Here is a 19,258-nt window from a genome sequence, read left to right on the forward strand (position 1 = left end):
ATTTGATTCATAAATAAGTATATGACATAGGATTTCAATTCCAAAATTATATATATATACTTATTTAATCAGATCTATATACACTTTTATCTAAAATAGGTAAAAATCAAATGAAAATTTTTTTAACGAAGTACTAAAATTAATTTTGCACTACTAATCTAGCATGAAACTTTTATTACTTTGTATAGGTAACCTTTTTGAAATAAATTAAAATAATTTTTTAATTCTTTGATACAAACATTCCTCTTTTTTTTTGGTAGAAATGCTTCTCGATTCAAATAGATTTTTGTATCTTATTTTAGAAAATAGAGATTTTTTGGTGACCTGGCAAATAAAGATTTATTTTAATTTATTTAAAAAAATTGCCACTCCATATCTGATACATCCATTATTTTTTTTATTTTTGGTTAACACATCCATTGTGTTTTTGGTCTAAATGTTTGTTGCAAATTATTCCAGAAACAAAAAGTGTTGTGAACTGGACTGAAGTCTTTTAGTCAAAGGAAATAGCAAAAGATTGGGCCAACGTATACGGGTTAGAACATAGAAGAAGTCAATTCGGGCTAAAACAAATTATAAAAATTATTCTTAACTTGGTTGACTAGTAAATATCTGAAACACCTTTTGTTGAGTGATTAGCTCGTTCGTCCGCTTAAGCAAGTGTCGGAAGTTCGAACTCCGCTTTGTGCATGCAGCAACCTATTGGCCAGCGGCAGACCCTTAAATGGAGTTCAGATCTGCGATGGATTAGTCCTTAACCTGTCGGGTTGGGGGATACCATTTGGGTAAACCAAAAAAAAAAATATCTGAAACACTTAAATTTTAACCCAAAAACAAATCAAGACAAAAAAAAATGTTTAGTTTATATATGTTCTAAGACTATTTATTAAAGTTGCTAACGAATTATAGTTTAAATAGCATAGTCTTTTCATATTTACTTAAAAATTACGAGTTTGAGTTTTACTCTTAATTTAAAAAAAAAAAAAAACTATCTACTAAAGTTACTAATTAAAAAAATATGTGTTTTTAGTTTTTTATATATTTATTAAATATTTATTAAAATAAAAATTTAATAATTTTTACTGATAATATTCTTAATATCTACTCTTAGGATACATATTAGTTAAAGTTATAAATAAATAAAATTATTGATTAAGGAACCCAAGTCACTATCAGTAAATTTTTATCCGATCTTAGCTAATAATCTATCATCATGTGGTTTTACTAAAAGGATTATAGGAGTAACCAAGTGTTACATAGTATATTTTTTATTTTTCTTATAAAAACAAGTAAATTTTGATACATAAATTTTAGGCACGTCCATATATCATAAGTCACAGAATAATAAATGTTAAACTCAACCGAGAGAATGAATTATTATTCTCCGCACAAACATTTAAAAATATATGATTCGTACCAATAATTCCCCCAATTATTTTGCCAAGATTATTATATTATATAGGAATTGAGTTTGGAGTTGATTAAGATTGGAGGGTTATAATATGGATTGATTACGATATTGTCGCTTTTCCCTATTGGATTATCATTTCTCTTCAATTAACGGTGATAACGATTTGAGTGATAACCTCTATCTCCGAATACTTACTTATCCAATAATAAATTCTCTCTCCTAATAATAATAATAATAATAATAATAATAATAATAATAATAATAATAATAATAATAATAATAATAATACATTTCAAACTTCAAAGGGACGCTTTCAGTATTAGAAATCAGCACCTTTGAGTTGTTATTTTTAGTTTTTTTTTTCCTAATATATAACAAGGCAGGGAATGTGTTAGTATTTCTTTTCCAAACTCCAAAAGGCACTAATTGAGTAACAGTTCAACTAGGTATCCTTTAAAAGTTGTATAATATTCAGCCTTTTATTACAATAATTTAAAAAAAATAAAACAAACATATCTAAAATTTTTAAATAGATTTAGTATCTTTTTAAAATTAAATACACATTCAAAATACAAACTAAATAAAACTGAAATTTAAAATTTAAATTTAAATTTTAAATTTCTATTTCAAATTTAATATATTTAATTATTAATATATTATAATTACAATTTAAATACACATCCAAAAATCAAATTAGTTATAATTCAAAATTTTGAATTTAAAATTTTAAAATAAATCTTAAACCGTCTTAAAATTTTGGATGTGTTTCAAACATGTTTTGTATATAAGTTAATAATTTTAGATGTGTAATAAATGAAAAATAACCAATATTTACAAACATACATTTTAATAATTTTAAAAGCATTAATGTTCAAATAAGTAACGATAAAATTCAACAAATAATAAAAAAATGAGAAATATTAGATGAATTTTATCGAATAAGATATAAAAAAATTAATTTTATATTTAATGTTTAAATTCAAATTTTTGATTTATGATTTTGGATGTGTTTTAGAAATATTTTTTGTATCACTTAATAATTTTAGATGTGTTACAATTGAAAACAAAATCGAATTTTTACAAACAAGCATTTTAATACTTTTAAAAGCATTAATATTAAAATAAGTAACGAAAAAATCTAACTATTAAAAAAAGAGAAATATTAGATGAGTTTTTCTCGAATAAGATATAAAAAATTAATTTTATTTTTAATGCTTAAATTTAAATTTTAGATTTATAATTTTGGATGTGTTTTAAAAATATTTTATGTATAATTTAATAATTTTAGATGTGTTACAATTGAAAAAAATTAATTTTTACGAATATACATTTTAATAATTTTAAAAGCGTTAATATTCAAATAAGCAATAAAAAAATTCAAAAAAAAAATAAAAGAAAGAAAGAAGAAAGAAAAAAATAAAGAAGAAGAAAAGAATATTGATATATACACTGATTATTTATTATTTAATTCAAATGTTGATATAATCTTATTAAAATAATGATGAATGAGTTTTGAATTAGTATGTAAGTCACTCGAAATAGAAACAAAATAGCACGGCTCATCTAATAACAATAATAATAATAATAATAATAATAAAATGTTAAATATGAAATAATAAATTTACCTGTAGAGAAATAATACTCTTCTATGAAAATTTTTGTAAAGAACAGTGAGAGAGAAAAAAAAAAACGTACACGAGAGAGGGGAGGGGGACGTGCAAATAAATAAAAAACTAATAAAACAACTATTTTATGAAGTAGGTAGGAAGTTAGAGAAATTCTAGTATTTGAAATTTAAATTAATTTTAATTACCAACATGTTTAGCTACAAATTAGGAATGTCTTTTAACTAAAATTTATTTAAATAATATTATTTAAATTTAAAGGCCGAATAAAGACTGAATTTTAAAGGACACATAGCATTTTCCATTGAGTAATTGTTAATTACAATGGAACTCGTTAGTTACAATGATGCTAATTGTTTATGGAGTGAAGAAGATTAATTTGCAATCACACTTAGCTTTTTTGAGTACCAAGAAGAAATAATTACCAAGGCTTATAAAAAAAAAAAAAAGTGATGAACCCGCCGTATCTTATTAAGTCATCTGTTCCATGATTTTTTTTATAATATTAATTTCCCCAAATATATTGATGGATATTTTATTTAGTTTAGAACTTGTTTGATTTCTTATTTGTAAAATTATAAATTAGAGTTGATTTGAGTGGTATATGCTCATTTCCACTTAAGCAAGGAGGTGTTAGTTCAAGTTTTGTTGATGGAAAAAAAATCTATTAAAGAAAACTAATTCATATTTATAACATGAATGATCATATCCCAGATAGGATTTCCTCTCCTAAAAGGAATAATATACATAGTAATTTCAAAGAAAAAAAATATCATTCTTGCTTTTTATATTCTAGAGCTTTTACTCAAGGAATTAACATATTGTATGTTATGGATATGTATCCAAAAAATATAGAAAAGAAAAAAAACCAATTAAGAAGACAACTTTTTTTAAAAAAAATTAATTTTAAACTTTAATTTCTAATTATTTAAAAAATAAGAGTTGAAAAAATAATTTTATAATAAAAATAATTAGGTGAGTTCTACCCAACCCCCTCTATTTCAACATGTAATTTACCCCTCGTGACGTGACATGCTTTAATTGGATGCTTAGTTTTAGTTTGAGTTAATTTAACTCAATAAGAGTTAATATGTTAACTAAAGTAGGGTAATTTTGTAATTAAATACTTTTATAAGAGAGATAAATATATAATTTCTATAAACATTAAAAAATAAAGTTATATTTTTATCATTGTGTAGAAATTCAATTTACCCAGTCCCATTTCTCTCTGAAATTGAAAGAAAAAATCAACTCATTGGGTGTTCCATATTTTGATGAACCAGGAAATAAAGGTGTATTTGGCAACCACGTTCAAAGAGAAAAAGTACGTTTAGATATCTTGAAAGCTGTAATTTTTTGTTTGGCAAATTTTTAATTCATGAACGCAGAAGTGATTTTGCATTCAAAACCACGTTTTCAAGAAGCAACAATTTTAAGTTTCTGCGTTTCACCAACGGACTTTTAGCCATTAATACTCAATCTTTATTTATTTTTTACCAATTTTATCCTTTATGCATACTATTGTATTATTTATATTATTTTTGTTTATATGAACTATCTTTTTTTATTATTTACTATTTTTTTTATTAATTATTTATTTGATATTATATACTTTTATAATTATAATTTTTTTGTATTATTTTTATTTTTTTTAATATAATATATTGATCCTATTAAGAAAGTAAATTAAACAAAAAATTAATTGTAAATAATAATAATAAAAAATTATAACATACTAAAAAAAGTACTAAGAGTACTAAAATTATACTGTATAAAAAATATCATAAATTTTTTTTATTTATTTCAATTACTACCAAAATAAATATTGAATTTTTTTATTATTTTTAGTACTCTCTAAAATTTATATTTTGTTAGTTTTAATTAAAAGTATATTTTGCCAATTTTTATATATTATTTTTATCTTAGTGTATAAATATTAATTTTATTATAGAATTAATTAATAACATCTATTCAAATATCTAAATTAAAATAATATACAAAAATTATTTAAGTTGATGTCTATTTTAGTAATTTTGTATCTAAAAGTGATTTTGAATAGTGTAATCTAAACAACATTTATTTTACTATAATTCATTTTGATATAAATATTGCCAAACATAAATCACTTAATACAAACTTACTTTTCATCAAAATCAAGTTTGCAAAATTAATTTTATTAAAACTTCCATTTGCAAACTGTAATCCAAACACACACTAAGTATTTAGAAAAAATAACTAATTAAATGGCCAGGGAAAAAATATTTGAGTCTGTCCGTGAGACCATCTCGACCTGTAGCGTGAACGATCCTCCACCGTTCAGATGGCATGCGCTTTGGAACAATTAATCACGCTCTGACCTCACGGTCATAGTTCAACCAAAGTCTTCTTAAAACTCAAGGATACAGATGTACGAGCCTATAGAACAGATCTTGTTCAAGTAAGGTCGTGTTCTGTGTTTTGTGTTCTTTGTGTTTAGTTATAAAAACTGCTTTTGTTTGGTGAACCTAGCCCAGACTAAGTTTACGTTTGCGAAATTCAGAAAATCTTAAAATTTAAGAACGTGAAATCGATTATGATGGCTTTTTATGATGATAGTGTAGAAGGGGAAGACGAAAAAGAAAATGAAAATAATGATGATGATGATGATGATGATGATGGTGATGGTGATGATGATATGAGATTTCTGGATGGCATTGAAATTAAATTTGGAGGTATTTAATTACATAATCACCCACTTTGGGCTATAATTTAATTACCAATAATTTAACCATAGTTAACATAGCAACCAATTAAAAGATGACATGTCACAGAGGGTAAATTACATGTTATTATAGGAAGGGTAGGCTAGAATTTACCAAATAATTAATATTAACTAATTAAAAATTAGTTCTGATATTTATTAAAAAACAACGATTCATATTTTTTCTCACTAAAATACATACATAGTAAAACCGAAATAATGTACATATATAAAATGGAATTTTGAGCAATGATTTCGTTCTACACGAGAGAAAAGAGTTAAACACAATACTATAGGCATATGATACAAACTATGAATATATAACACATAATATATATATATATATATATATATATATATATATATATATGCTAGATTCATAGGATATATCCAAGAAACAGCTTGCAACAAATTGACCCAGTAACCTCTTTGTGTTGAACAAATCCTTAATTGTGATTAGTGATTGGAAGTGGTGTTATTGCTAATGCCTTTCAAACATAGGACCCATTTGTCACTGTTGTTAATGTTGTATTCACTCTTATGGACATTATTGTGCCATCAAGATATGGTACAAACAAAAGCAGCACACACAATTTTCCAATTTCTTGTGTCAATATAATAACAACGTAACGCTTACTGCAGCACACTTTTGTTTACCTAGTATTCCAAACCAAAAATTATTGCTTGATAGATACTGTTATTAAAAGATGTAACATTTTGTTTATTTATTTTGACAAGGATGTAACATTATTTTTTGTCAATTGATTGGTATGCTGATTTATATTCCTTTAAACTTCTTTAACCACTTTTTTAGTTCTTAGCAAATATTTTTACCTTATATTATGTGACATTGCACTACTTAATAACCTTAGCTTCCTTTATTATTTGCCCCTTTTTTTAATTAAAAAAAACTGTTTCAACATTTAAAAAATAACTTAATTTTAATGTACTTGTCAGTTGTCATAAAGTAATTTTACACGTATATTCAATTATGTAATGTTACATCAATAAAAATAACTACTTTTTATATTAATTCTGGTATTGAAAATGGATGTAATTACACAATAATATGATACGTTTTACCTATATTAAAATTAAACTTTTAAAATAATAATAAAAATGAATGAATGTAACTCAGGATTCGTTATCACTATTGTGGTTGCGGGGGGAAACTTATAACGAATAGCTGTTAAATTTCTGTGTGATTCTATCATTTACACTTTTTCAAAAAAATTCTGATCAATTGTCTCACTACATGCTAAAATGTCCATTTAGTAATAAATAATAAAAATATTACGTGCATATAAAAAATTAGTTACTATATCAATTATTATCATGTATTTATTATGAATAAATACATGTATTTTTTATTATTTTTATTGTGTTTTTTATATTTTTTACAAATAATTAATTTATTGACAATTTTTTTTTATAGACGTGGTATAATTGAAAAAAGATTAGTCATGTTTGATAATGGATATCCAATCTCAGGGAGAAATAAAAAAGATAAAAAGAAAGATTGAAGAATAAATATTATTGTAAAAGGAAAAGCAAAAAAAAAAAAAAAAGAATCCATATAATTTGGGTGATAATTTAAGAATATTGGAAGGACAGAAAAGAGGTGAATGAGTTGTGAAAGAGGGACACCTTAAAAGGCTTACAAGCAAAGCATGAATTCAGAATCTCGTGTGCTTGTCATGCCAATTATCAAAGCCATGCATCTGATGCTACTTTTTATGCCCTCGTTGCTTTCTATAATTAAAATATTAAATCCAGACACAAATCTATAGTTTTTTAATTTGAAGATATATATTTTTTGATTAATTAAAAGTATACAAATATATTGTTTTTTTATAAAAATTTAAATGTCTCACATTTTAGAAAATAAAAGACATTTTTTAATTTTTAATTAATTGATAATTTATTTATTTTTTAAATAAAAAAGTTATGACTTATTTGTTATTTATTCTTAAATCTATATATTTGAGCATCATGTATCATATGAGCATCAGCAATTCAGGATAACAACAACAAATTTTTTTTCTTATCACACGGGATCCAATTTCATATATTTAATGTTTTTTTGTTTCTTTTTTTGGTTTCCTTGACCGTGTAGTTTTTTAATATGTATTTTTTTTTCTAACTACTGCCAATAAGTTATGAGTTAATATAATAAAGATTTTAAAGAAAATTATAAAGAAAAAACATTAAAGGCATATATCAATATCACAACTGCAAACAGAATATATATTTATATCTATATTTATAAAATATATAACGAGAATTGAGAGGTTAGATGTATAATTTTCTTCTAAAAATTAATTTTATCATATTTGTATAATATATAATGGGATACAGAGATTCGTTATATATATATATATATGATAAAATACTAAATTGATTTTTTATGTTTAAACGTAATTTTAATTTGGTCTTTAAAATTTAAAGTGTCTTATTTGAATTAAAAAAGTTTCATTTCGTTACTACGAAATCAAAGTTAAATAATTAACAAAATGTCCTACATGACAGCAGTACAAGAACAAAGTCGATAACTTGAAAAATAAATACAAGTTCTAGAAGCACAAAATCAATCGATCAATACATTTATTTATCATTCTCCTTAGTTCTATAAAAAATATTTTATTTAAATTGTAAAAAAAATAAAAAATAAAAGTATTGATACATCCAAGATTAATTTTGTGCCTATAGAGTTTGTATTTATTCTCCAGATTATCAACATTGTTCTTATATTGTTGTCATGTAGGACATTTCATTAATTATTTAACTTTAACCTAACGGTGGGACTACGTTGAAGCTAAAAAAAACTTTTTTGGATTCATATAGAATACTTTAAATTTTAAAAACCAAAACAGAATTATGCCCAAACATAGAACCAATTTAGTACTTCACCTATATATATATATATATATATATATATATATATATATATGTTTTCAAAAATATTTTTATTGTATATAAATTATAAAAGACATTTCATTTTGTTATACTAAAACTTGAATTAAAGATATTTTATATATTTATATGTGACTATTATACATATTTAACTTATAAAAGAATAATTGATAGACGTACACTATATATATATATATATATATATATATATATATATATATATATATATATATATATATATATATATATATACTCATAACTAAGATTGGGTCCTGGACAGAAGTATAGATAGCCATAATATTTTGTTGGATACAGATTTGGTCATTCTATTTATTATTCATTTAATAGGAAAAAAAAAAAAAGAAAATCCATGAAGAGCTAGGTCCCCCAATAATTGAATTTTCTTCTTGTTATTCAATCAAAAAAGTGATTGCGAAAACAACGTTAACCTTCAAAAGTGACGAGATACACCAAGACGTGTAAAAATTAAACTAAAAAGCACGAAATTATTCTTAACATGCTTTAATTTATACCGTATCATGTACTAATTAAGATAAGATAAGGTGTTAATAACCAAATTGCATCAATGTTAAATTTTCCTTAAACCGCAATTTAATTTATTGTATAATTATGAAACTGCAAGGTCAATTTAGTTCCGATAATTTTCTAATTCAACTAGACAACTGTCAACTAGTCATGCTTATTATTATTGTTGGAAGATCAATTTTGCATTTCACTCCAACTATATAATAAATGTGCCAACTTAGGTCTTAGGAGTTCATACACATCTACTAATAAATAGTCAACTTATCATGTTGAAAATTCAGAACATTGGTACTCATACAATGTTAGATTAATCTACACGATATGTAAAATGCACGATTGTGTCAAATAATATAATTTGTATGGTAAATATCGTGCATTCATGTAACTTTTTTATTAGTTTAAGTTTTAAAATAAATAATTTTTTACGATATTTAATTTTTTTTATGTAAAACGGAGAATAAGATGTATAATTATTATTTATGTATATTTATTTATTAATAAACTTAAATTTTTGGAATAAATAATTTTATGACATATATTAACACAAGATGATTGACATAATTAATAAAATATTTACACGTTAATCGATGCATTTTTTATATAAATTAAAAAATGGTACAAATTTATTTCTTTCTGTAATATAATTATAATAAGAACAAGAACACTATTTTAGTGGTTAATATGCAAATATTTATATACACATTTAAAATATCTGTCAATAAACACAATTTTTTAAGCATAGAATATATTCTAATATTGTTATAAAATTATTTATCTTACAATTTAATTTGATAGAAAAAGTATATGAATATTTACATATCTATTATATTTTTTTACATAAGATTTTTTTTAAGTGTGTGAATTTTGCATTTCTTTAAGTTTTTCAATTTTATCTTATGTTAAAATTCTTTATTTTGGAGTCTCGAACTCTCTATATATTTAAATCAAACCTAAGTAGAATCCAATCTAACAAACCTACATACGTTTTTTCCTTAAATTGTTCTATTTTATTGAATAATAATAGTGTTGATGCATGGCAAAAGATATTGACCATTATTTAGTATTTTTAATGCACAGAATACTGAAAATAGTATCTGGATCTATAACTTTCTCTTTCAGAACTCTCGAAATTGGACTTCCTTCTTTTTAAAGACTAAGCAATTTAATGACAACTAATAAAAAAAAGAGAGTATAGATTACGGATGTTATTTTAAAATTTAAATGATATGGTCTATATTAGGAGTGTATATGGGTCGGACCATATTGGGTTTGGTTTAGTTCAGATTCGATTTGAAATATAGATGGAGTCTAATTTTTAGATCTTAACCTGGTTCTAGACTAGATGAAAGCTACGCACTTTCGGGTTGGGTAAAAATCGGGTTTTTAGGATGTAAAAATCACCTAATCTCCAACCATTATTTCACAATTCACATAGTAAAATTCACTTAAAAAATATAACAAGAACCAACCCTTCTTTAAAATTAAAGTATAACCATAATCAATACTAATATTGTCTAATAACACCAAATATTTAAATCAATACAAATAACACAATATCATGTATTAGTCTAAAGTCTTATGCATTTTAAATACAAAACATTAACTTATAATCTTATAATGACTAATAACATAAAATATTAAGATTTATAATATTTAAATTTCATATAAAAATAACAATCATCCATCACTAATAACACAAAATATTAATTATGTATGAGAATCGGTGGGCCGAGTTTGGATGACCCGAACTATGGTCCGGACCCAATCCGAAGTAATGACCGGATCAATTTTTAAAATCCTTATTCGACCTTTAACCCAATAAAATCACACTAAATTAATCTCTAAAGTATTTGAGACCGGGTCGAGTCTTCGAGCCGGGCCGCACCATTTACACCCCTAACCTATATATATTGAGCAGCCTTATGCAACACGTCAATTTCAATAAAAATGAATTAAACATTTTTCTTTACCCCAACAAATCAAAACAAAAACTATGCCAATTCAAAAAGAAAATTAAATATACAAGAAAAAAACGTAAGAAGCCAGAAACTTTTTTTTTAGAAAGATTCTCTAGAAACATGATTCAGGAGGATTATTACAAACTTTTACAGAATGGTAAATAAATTTCAGTATTTTTTGTTCTCTAATAATTGAGTAAGTACATAAATTAGAACTAGAGTAACTTATTATTAGATATATCTTATTATTACAAACGGTAGCTAAATATAGTATCCCCTTATAATGATTATTATTTTGATAATGTATATTTATCTAGCTTTCATTATATTAGACCGTATATATTGTATCCAGTTTAGCCACATTATCAAAATTATAATCACAAGTGAACATTATTAACATTTTTGTAAATTGACAACTGTATTAAGAAACAATATATATTCGGCTATTCTTATGGAATAATGTTAAATTCCAACTGTATACAGTATAAATGAATAAAACGATAAATTCTAACCTTTTCTAACACACCATTAATGCATTTTCTTTTTACTAATAATATTATGTATCACATGAGTTCTCACACGCTAAAACAAATCCTTTACATTAATATAGAAACTTCATTATATATATATATGGCTGAGTCACTTAATTATTTTTCAGTCCTTTAATTTTTTATTCTCATTGAATTAGGTAGGTATGAAGACACACAGTACACTACTAAATTAATGTCTCAACTTAGAAATTAAACCATGCAACTGAGGGGAAAATAAAATAAAATATATTCATTTACTCGGTGTTAAAAAAATTAGTACAAAAATGGATCTAAAAATAGCATTTATAGTAGAAAAAGAAGAAATGATGAAGACTTGAGGGTCCAAATAAGGATTTTTCAGAAATAAAATAAAAAAATCTATATTTTTTCAAACACTATTTTTAAATTTTAATTTTTTAAATATGATTTTTTTTGTTTAGAGTAAGTTCGTCGCACTCCCAACGAACTCTATAAAAATTATAGAGTGTGAACTCCTTTCAATTTTTTTGAATCCCACGTTTTTAATCCATTATCATCATCCCTAAATAGTATATAGATCTACAAACAGTATATAGGAGTATACAAAAATATACAAACAACAAACATGATTTCTCAAAAATTTTTTTAATTATAAATTAAAAAAATAAATCATATTTAACAATGATATTTATTATTATCGTCTCAAAAAATACACAAATATACTGGACTAAATTATATTTAACAAAAAAATTTTAATTATAAAATGCAATTACATAAAAAGCCAAAGTTGACAGGATACTATTTATTTTTCCACTATAGAGGAAGGTGTCGGTGGTCACATTCACATAAAAAAAGAAGAAGCAATTACATATATAAAGTGGCCATTGACCAATCAGAAGTGGCCATTTATACACACAAACGCATCAGAATTGAACACCTGTATGTGACTCTTGTGACTCATGATGTGAACCCACCCACTTTATATAATCTTCCAAAAAAAATTTAGAAACCAAATTTTTCGTTAATCAATATTAAATTATTAATATTTACATTTATAATTTAAAATAAATAAAAATAATTAAGAAAATTAATTACTTAACATTATTGATAGTATCTTTTTTTTTTTTCCTTTCGTCTTCGTGATTCCCCCACTTTATGTTAAACGTAAAAATCCCTACTTTTGTACCCTTTCGCTTTGCCCTTTGGTTTTAGTCTTTTAGACACGACAATTTTTTTTATTATTTTTTCCTCATACAATTTTTTATTTCTAATATTATGTTTCTTATAAATATTATTAGGATCTCTCAGCTATGTGACTGACATGTAACTAATATGCACAAAAATTTATATATAATAATTCATGAATGCATATTTTTTGTCTGTATGTGAGGATTTTATATAATAGAAAGAATTAATATTTCACCTACATACATAAATTAATAGAATAAAAGGAATTTAACGTGTTGATTAATTGTTCATTACTATATATATTGTTGGCCTTGTAAATTTTTGTAAAAGATAACATGTGACCATTACTAATTTTAAGACGAATACAACATGATCACAGTTTGTAGTCCATATATATATAAAGAAATTAACTAATCATGATCTTTTTTATTATTGCAAAAAAAATCTGATTTAAGAAGTTTCCTTAAACAAAAAATCCTTTTAAAAATTTAACTAATTTTTGAATATATTTTGATAATTCAATTTAAAAATTTGTTGTTGATCAATAAATTATGAGCAATGCTAGGGGGCAGCAATTTTGGTGATTGTTAGCCATCAACTAGCCATCAATAATGATTTGATGGTGTGAGATTAGTGTGAGATTTCATCCAATGGTTCACCTTCCTCTGATGGTTACATGCTGGCTAAAATTCAATAAAACTGTTGGCCTTCTAGACTTTTCCTTAAATTATTATATATACAAAAGTAGAATTTAAATTTCTAATACTTATTTAAATAAAAAATAAATTGTTGGATCAATTTAAATTGGTTAATTTTTTAATATATCTATTAGTAATAATTTGAACATATACCCTTATTTTCAGGAAATAAAATTTACAATATTACATAGAAATGTAATGATAAATGATGAAAAGAAATTACAAGTGCCTGTAATTGGGAGACGGTGGTGTTGATAGGAAATAGATCATTTTTATTTTTTTATTGAAAAAAATAAAATATGATTTTATCTTTAATTTTATAAATAGAACAAAAAATAAATTAAAAAATAATAAATAATAAAATTAAACACTGAATATTATTTTTTTTTTCATTGAAGAGATCCATTCCCGTGTTGATAAGGACAGCAAGCCCATCATCTCCTAACAATTATTATTTAATTCGGTGAGTGCGTCCAGGTGTCCATGTGACCCTCCTTTACTCTCTCTACTTCCCTTTCCTTCCTTCCTTCAAAGCCATTCATTCACTTCATTTCATTTATTATTTTATTTTATTTTCACATACCATACACTATACACTGTATTCATAGTTATACTTATTTTTTTAATGTCTGTATTTAATAGTCCGTTGGATATATTATAAATAGGTGGGATCATTATGGTGAAGGGGTTTGCTTTCTCCTCCTTCTTCTTTCTTCTGTTTCTGTGCTCTTTATTATTAGTTTTCTAGTTACTTACATTACATTACACCGTTTACCACACACCGCGTTTCTTCTTCTCGTGGTGGCGGTGCTCAAAACAGATTCTGCAGTTTCCAGATCCGAGGTTCAACGAACCAACCTCTTCTCTGGCCATGGCAATGGAGCAGAACAACAATACTTCTCAGCCTCATAAGGCTATGCTGTTTGCACTTGCATTCTTACTCTCTCTCAACCATGCCTCTTCTATGTACACGGTCAGAGTTTTTTTTTTTTTTAGTTTAGGCCTTAGCTAGTTAGCTTCATTTCACTTTTGTTTCTTATCTTTGATTTTTATTGTGTAGTTTTAATTTTTTTTTTCGGTGGAACAGGTAGATTCGCGTTATAATTTTCTTTTGGTTATGCTATTTTTCTTTCTCAAGATATTTATTACCGTTATATACTTTTTTTTACTGGAAGATTCTGTGATGTTATTGTTATTATTATTATTGGTTTTCAGTTGTTGATAACTGTCGGTGTAACTTGAGTTGCGCAAGAGTAAAGTTTCATTTTGGGGATTGAAGTTCAGTCACTTTTTATGTGTGTCTATTATTCTTATTTTATTTGTTATTTGTTATTTTTAGCCAATTGATGAGGCCATTAATTATGATTTTTTGGTTGTTACAAAATTGGAGCAAATCACGGCTCCTTGGTTAGCTTCTTTTTTATTTTTTATTTTTTGGACATGTATTGTTTGCCAAGTGTCTGTAATTTTTTCTAGCAAAAAAGAAAGGAGGAAATCCAAATTGAAAAATCCGGAAAAAAGAGAGAGAAAGAAACGATATAGCTAAGTATCATTTAGCTTAAGTTCTGATATTTGGACAGAAATGATAATGATAATGATAGTGGGGTAGTAGAGATGTATCTTCTTGTCTCAAGATGATTTTACAGAGACACTAGATACACGATCCTATTTGGTAAAGTAGACATAGAACTAGGCAAATTGCTTCTATGCGGAGACAAAATTTTATCTATCTCTGTTTCTCCATATTTACTTGCCAAACACGTCTATTGTACCCCTCCTTTTTTTGAGTTCCAAAAATTAGCTAAAAAGTGTCTATTGACAGAAATATTTTGAAGTTATTTTGACCTTTATCCCCTTTTCCAAATATGATTGTGCATAGCAATGGGGAATGGAGGCTCTACTGGTTTTCAGTATACACCATTAATAGTGTTTATCGACTTCTAAGCCCTATGAGTGACTTAACATGAATAAGGTGTCAAGAAGGGTGGATTGTTTGCACTTTACTCTCATGATTATTGAACAAATATTTTTCCGTTCATGATTATTTTCATCACTAGTGTGATCATCATGTCAGAGGAACATTGTTGACATTATGCTTTCACTGTGCCTAGTTTTTTCTTTGGTTTGCGTATATCATTAATAATTAGATTATCTGATTGCCTTCTAACTTGCAACCTTGCTTCATGTAGGTCTATAATCCTATAAAACCTAGGCATTCGCGTCTTCTGAAGAGTGCTGTGCAACGCGAAACAGTAAGACTTAATTGAGCAACAAATGCATTTTCAAATGATTCTAACTGGATTATGTTATTGAAACATCTGTACTTGTTCTTTTCTCTCTGAATAGCCAACATCACAACTTTCTGAACTTTGGGCACCTTTGGAAGACCATGGATGGAAACCTTTTGTTGAATCTACAAAGCCAAGTAAGAGAAATTAGAATAAATTATTTTGTTGTTTGTTGCAAGTTTGAGAACATTTGATATGTCTACTAGTTTGTTTAATCTTTTTGTGGCTGGCTTTTTTATTGATTGAAGCAGCATTACCAGAAAAATCTGAGGGATATATCCAAGTATTTCTTGATGGCGGTTTGAACCAGCAGAGGATGGGGGTGGGTATTTAAAGTTTATTAACTACATCAGAAGCATTATCGTTTGTATGCATAATATTAGTTGTGCTAAGTATTCATTTATTTTTATGTAGATATGCGATGCAGTTGCTGTTGCAAAGATACTGAATGCAACTCTTGTGATCCCATACCTTGAAGTAAATCCTGTTTGGCGAGATTCCAGGTAAGTTTCGGACACCATAATTGCAATTTGTGCAATCTTTTTAACCCTATGGATTTTGCATGACGTGTAGCATTGAGGTTGCTTATTTTTCTCTGCAGCTCCTTCTCTGATATATTTGATGTGGATCACTTCATTGATGTATTGAAGGATGATATTTCCATAGTTAAAGAGCTCCCTGATGAGTACTCCTGGAGCACAAGGGAGTACTATTCCATCGCTATTCGAGAAACCAGAATCAAGGCTGCACCCGTGCATGCATCAGCCCACTGGTATCTCGAAAATGTTTTACCTGTTCTGCAGAGGTTTGTAACCACCTTAATCTGTTACTTTAATGCTAATTGTACACCTTGAATGTTCTGTATCAATTCTTTCATGCACATGTGATGCAATCATTATGGTATTTACCTCTTCTTGAAAATGAATTGATCCTTACTTCATGTTAGAGAAGTTTTCCATTTCTTGATGCCATTATTCTATATTCTTTTTCAAATAATTTATAATTCTTTGTATTTCGTGCAGCTATGGTATTGCTGCAATCTCTCCATTTTCTCACCGTCTGAGTTATGACAACTTACCTATGGATATCCAGTACCTGCGCTGTAAAGTCAACTTTCAGGCTTTAGTCTTTGTTCCGCATATTAGAACACTCGGAGATGCCCTTATAAACCGTCTGCGATATCCTCAACAAGCTGATGGAGAAATGAGCCCCAACTACATCCGAGAAGTCACTGGTGCTGGTGCTAGTAATGCAGGCAAATTTGTTGTTCTTCACCTTCGTTTTGATAAGGTATTTCACTTTTTCATTTATTGATAATCTTAAAAATCTATACGAGATTGTAATGTGTGTCTCTATTTATTTTTTCTTTTATTTTGGTGGTACGACTATCTATTCATTATGAGAGTGCTTGAGTTGCATCCATTTGGTGGCACCTTATAATGCAAACATTGCTTATCATGGAAGAGGTAAATATTAAATTAAGAGGTAAATATGTCCAGATCATTAATTGTCTTATACACAAGTTAAAATCTAAATTAGCACACCTATGAGAATTTTGTAGTTCAGGTGCGCTTGGGTGGTTCCTTCACTATGTATCTCTTTTTTCGTTTGTTACAGTGGATTTGTTTGTAAACTTGGAAGTTTAGCTATGTAATATATATACATTTTTTTCTGGTTCTCTTTTTTCGGCAGGATATGGCAGCTCATTCAGCCTGTGATTTTGGTGGCGGAAAAGCTGAAAAGTTGGCCCTTGCAAAGTATAGACAGGTCATGTGGCAAGGAAGGGTGGTTAATTCCCAATTTACCGACGAGGAGTTGAGGGGTCAGGGCCGCTGCCCGATGACTCCAGAAGAGATTGGTTTACTACTAGCAGCTCTGGGATTCGACAACAGCACTCGCGTCTATCTTGCCTCGCACAAGGTTTTTTAATCATGTTGCTTCTTAGTTTGAAGCTTGAAAGAATTGTCTGCTGCTTCTTAGTTTGACACTTGAAAGACTTGTCTGCAAGTGATTGTCATCTTCTATAATTAGGAAGGTGATTCCATTTTCATTGATTTTAAGAAATAGTAGTGATGATTTTCCAGGTTTATGGTGGAGAAGCAAGGATTTCAACTTTGAGGCAATTGTTTCCACTGATGGAAGACAAGAAGAGCCTTACTTCACCTGAGGAGAGGACCCTGATAAAGGGAAAAGCTTCTGTATTAGCTGCACTTGATTACTATATCGGCGTGCACAGTGACATTTTCATTTCCGCTTCTCCAGGAAATATGCACAATGCAATGGTGAGTTGCACTATTTTTATGTTTACCTACATTATTTTTCAATTTTTGTTCTATCATGTGTCTTGAAGTCTCTTCAATGCTATGCCTATTTCTTCCAACCTAACTAGTATTGAATAATAATGATGGAATGATATATATACATCATGTGGGCCTAGTGAAAGTTTGAAGCGTCATATCATAATGAAGTTCCCTGTTGGCCAAGGCAAAGAATTGAAATATCTTGATTTCTTAAAAATAAACATTAGGGAAATTTCAATTATTCCATTCTCCTTAACAATTATTGAATTGGACAAACTGCTACATTACAAAATCAATGTATTTGGATACAATTCCAGATACATTTATTTGAGAATTCGGATTAACTTTTGTTCTGAAATTTAAAATTAAATGTCATCACTTGGTACTTGGTATGAATAAATAGCAATGCTGTCTATCTAAAGACAGTGGAATTGAATTGGATCGTAACTAATGATCAATATTTTGGATGATGATATAGGTTGGACATAGAACCTATTTGAACCTAAAGACCATAAGGCCAAACATGGCATTGATGGGGCAGCTTTTCCTCAATAAAACCATGGAATGGCCAGAATTTCAGCAATCAGTGATTGAAGGTCACGAAAATAGACAAGGGCAACTCAGGCTAAGAAGGCCAAAACAGTCAATATACACATACCCTGCACCAGATTGCATGTGCCAGGCTCAGTAGTAGTAGTATATATATATAATAGTTAATATTACTATAATTACCATAAATATTGTTCACGGATGAGTAGTCACTAGCCACTAGCCAGTGTATTTTTATATAGGTTTTCAGTGTCCCTATTATTTGACATTTTGTATCTGGTGAAATAAAAGCATGTCCACCCTCTCTCCTCTCTTCCTCTATCTCCTATTCATGAGTTTGTTACCATGTTCTTGGTAAGAGTGCTTGATAGCTGTATTTGTGTGAGTTATGTACTTTTGAGATGATAGCATTCATAGCAAGAGCAATATTTATATTGTTGTTTATGATTCAATAACATGATCCATATTGTTGTTGACAAATGAGTTCCCCTGAATTAGATTATTCTTCAGCAATGGTAATTTCATTCAATTAA

General features: G+C 26.9%; 1 protein-coding gene and 1 pseudogene across 2 annotated transcripts; one reads left to right on the forward strand and one right to left on the reverse strand.

The window, feature by feature from the left end:
• Positions 1–5,302: 5,302 nt before the first annotated feature.
• LOC112804661 (small nucleolar RNA U3) lies at positions 5,303–5,483 on the reverse strand (annotated as a pseudogene).
• An 8,572-nt stretch (positions 5,484–14,055) lies between these two features.
• On the forward strand, positions 14,056–19,205 carry LOC112799946 (O-fucosyltransferase 39-like). 2 transcript variants are annotated; one of them, XM_025841953.3, is made up of 10 exons: positions 14,056–14,561; positions 15,778–15,840; positions 15,935–16,013; positions 16,128–16,198; positions 16,291–16,379; positions 16,478–16,681; positions 16,899–17,166; positions 17,569–17,796; positions 17,961–18,158; positions 18,655–19,205. In XM_025841953.3, the coding sequence occupies exons 1-10, from the start codon at positions 14,460–14,462 to the stop codon at positions 18,865–18,867; spliced, it is 1,515 nt and encodes a 504-aa protein (XP_025697738.1). In that variant the 5' UTR covers positions 14,056–14,459; the 3' UTR covers positions 18,868–19,205. The 2 variants fall into 2 exon arrangements, with proteins under 2 accessions (XP_025697738.1, XP_025697737.1); XM_025841952.3 differs by having other exon boundaries at positions 14,072–14,561; positions 16,125–16,198.
• The last annotated feature ends 53 nt before the right edge of the window (positions 19,206–19,258 follow it).

This window comes from Arachis hypogaea, chromosome 5 (genome assembly GCF_003086295.3).
Source record: "Arachis hypogaea cultivar Tifrunner chromosome 5, arahy.Tifrunner.gnm2.J5K5, whole genome shotgun sequence".
Lineage (NCBI taxonomy): Eukaryota > Viridiplantae > Streptophyta > Magnoliopsida > Fabales > Fabaceae > Arachis > Arachis hypogaea.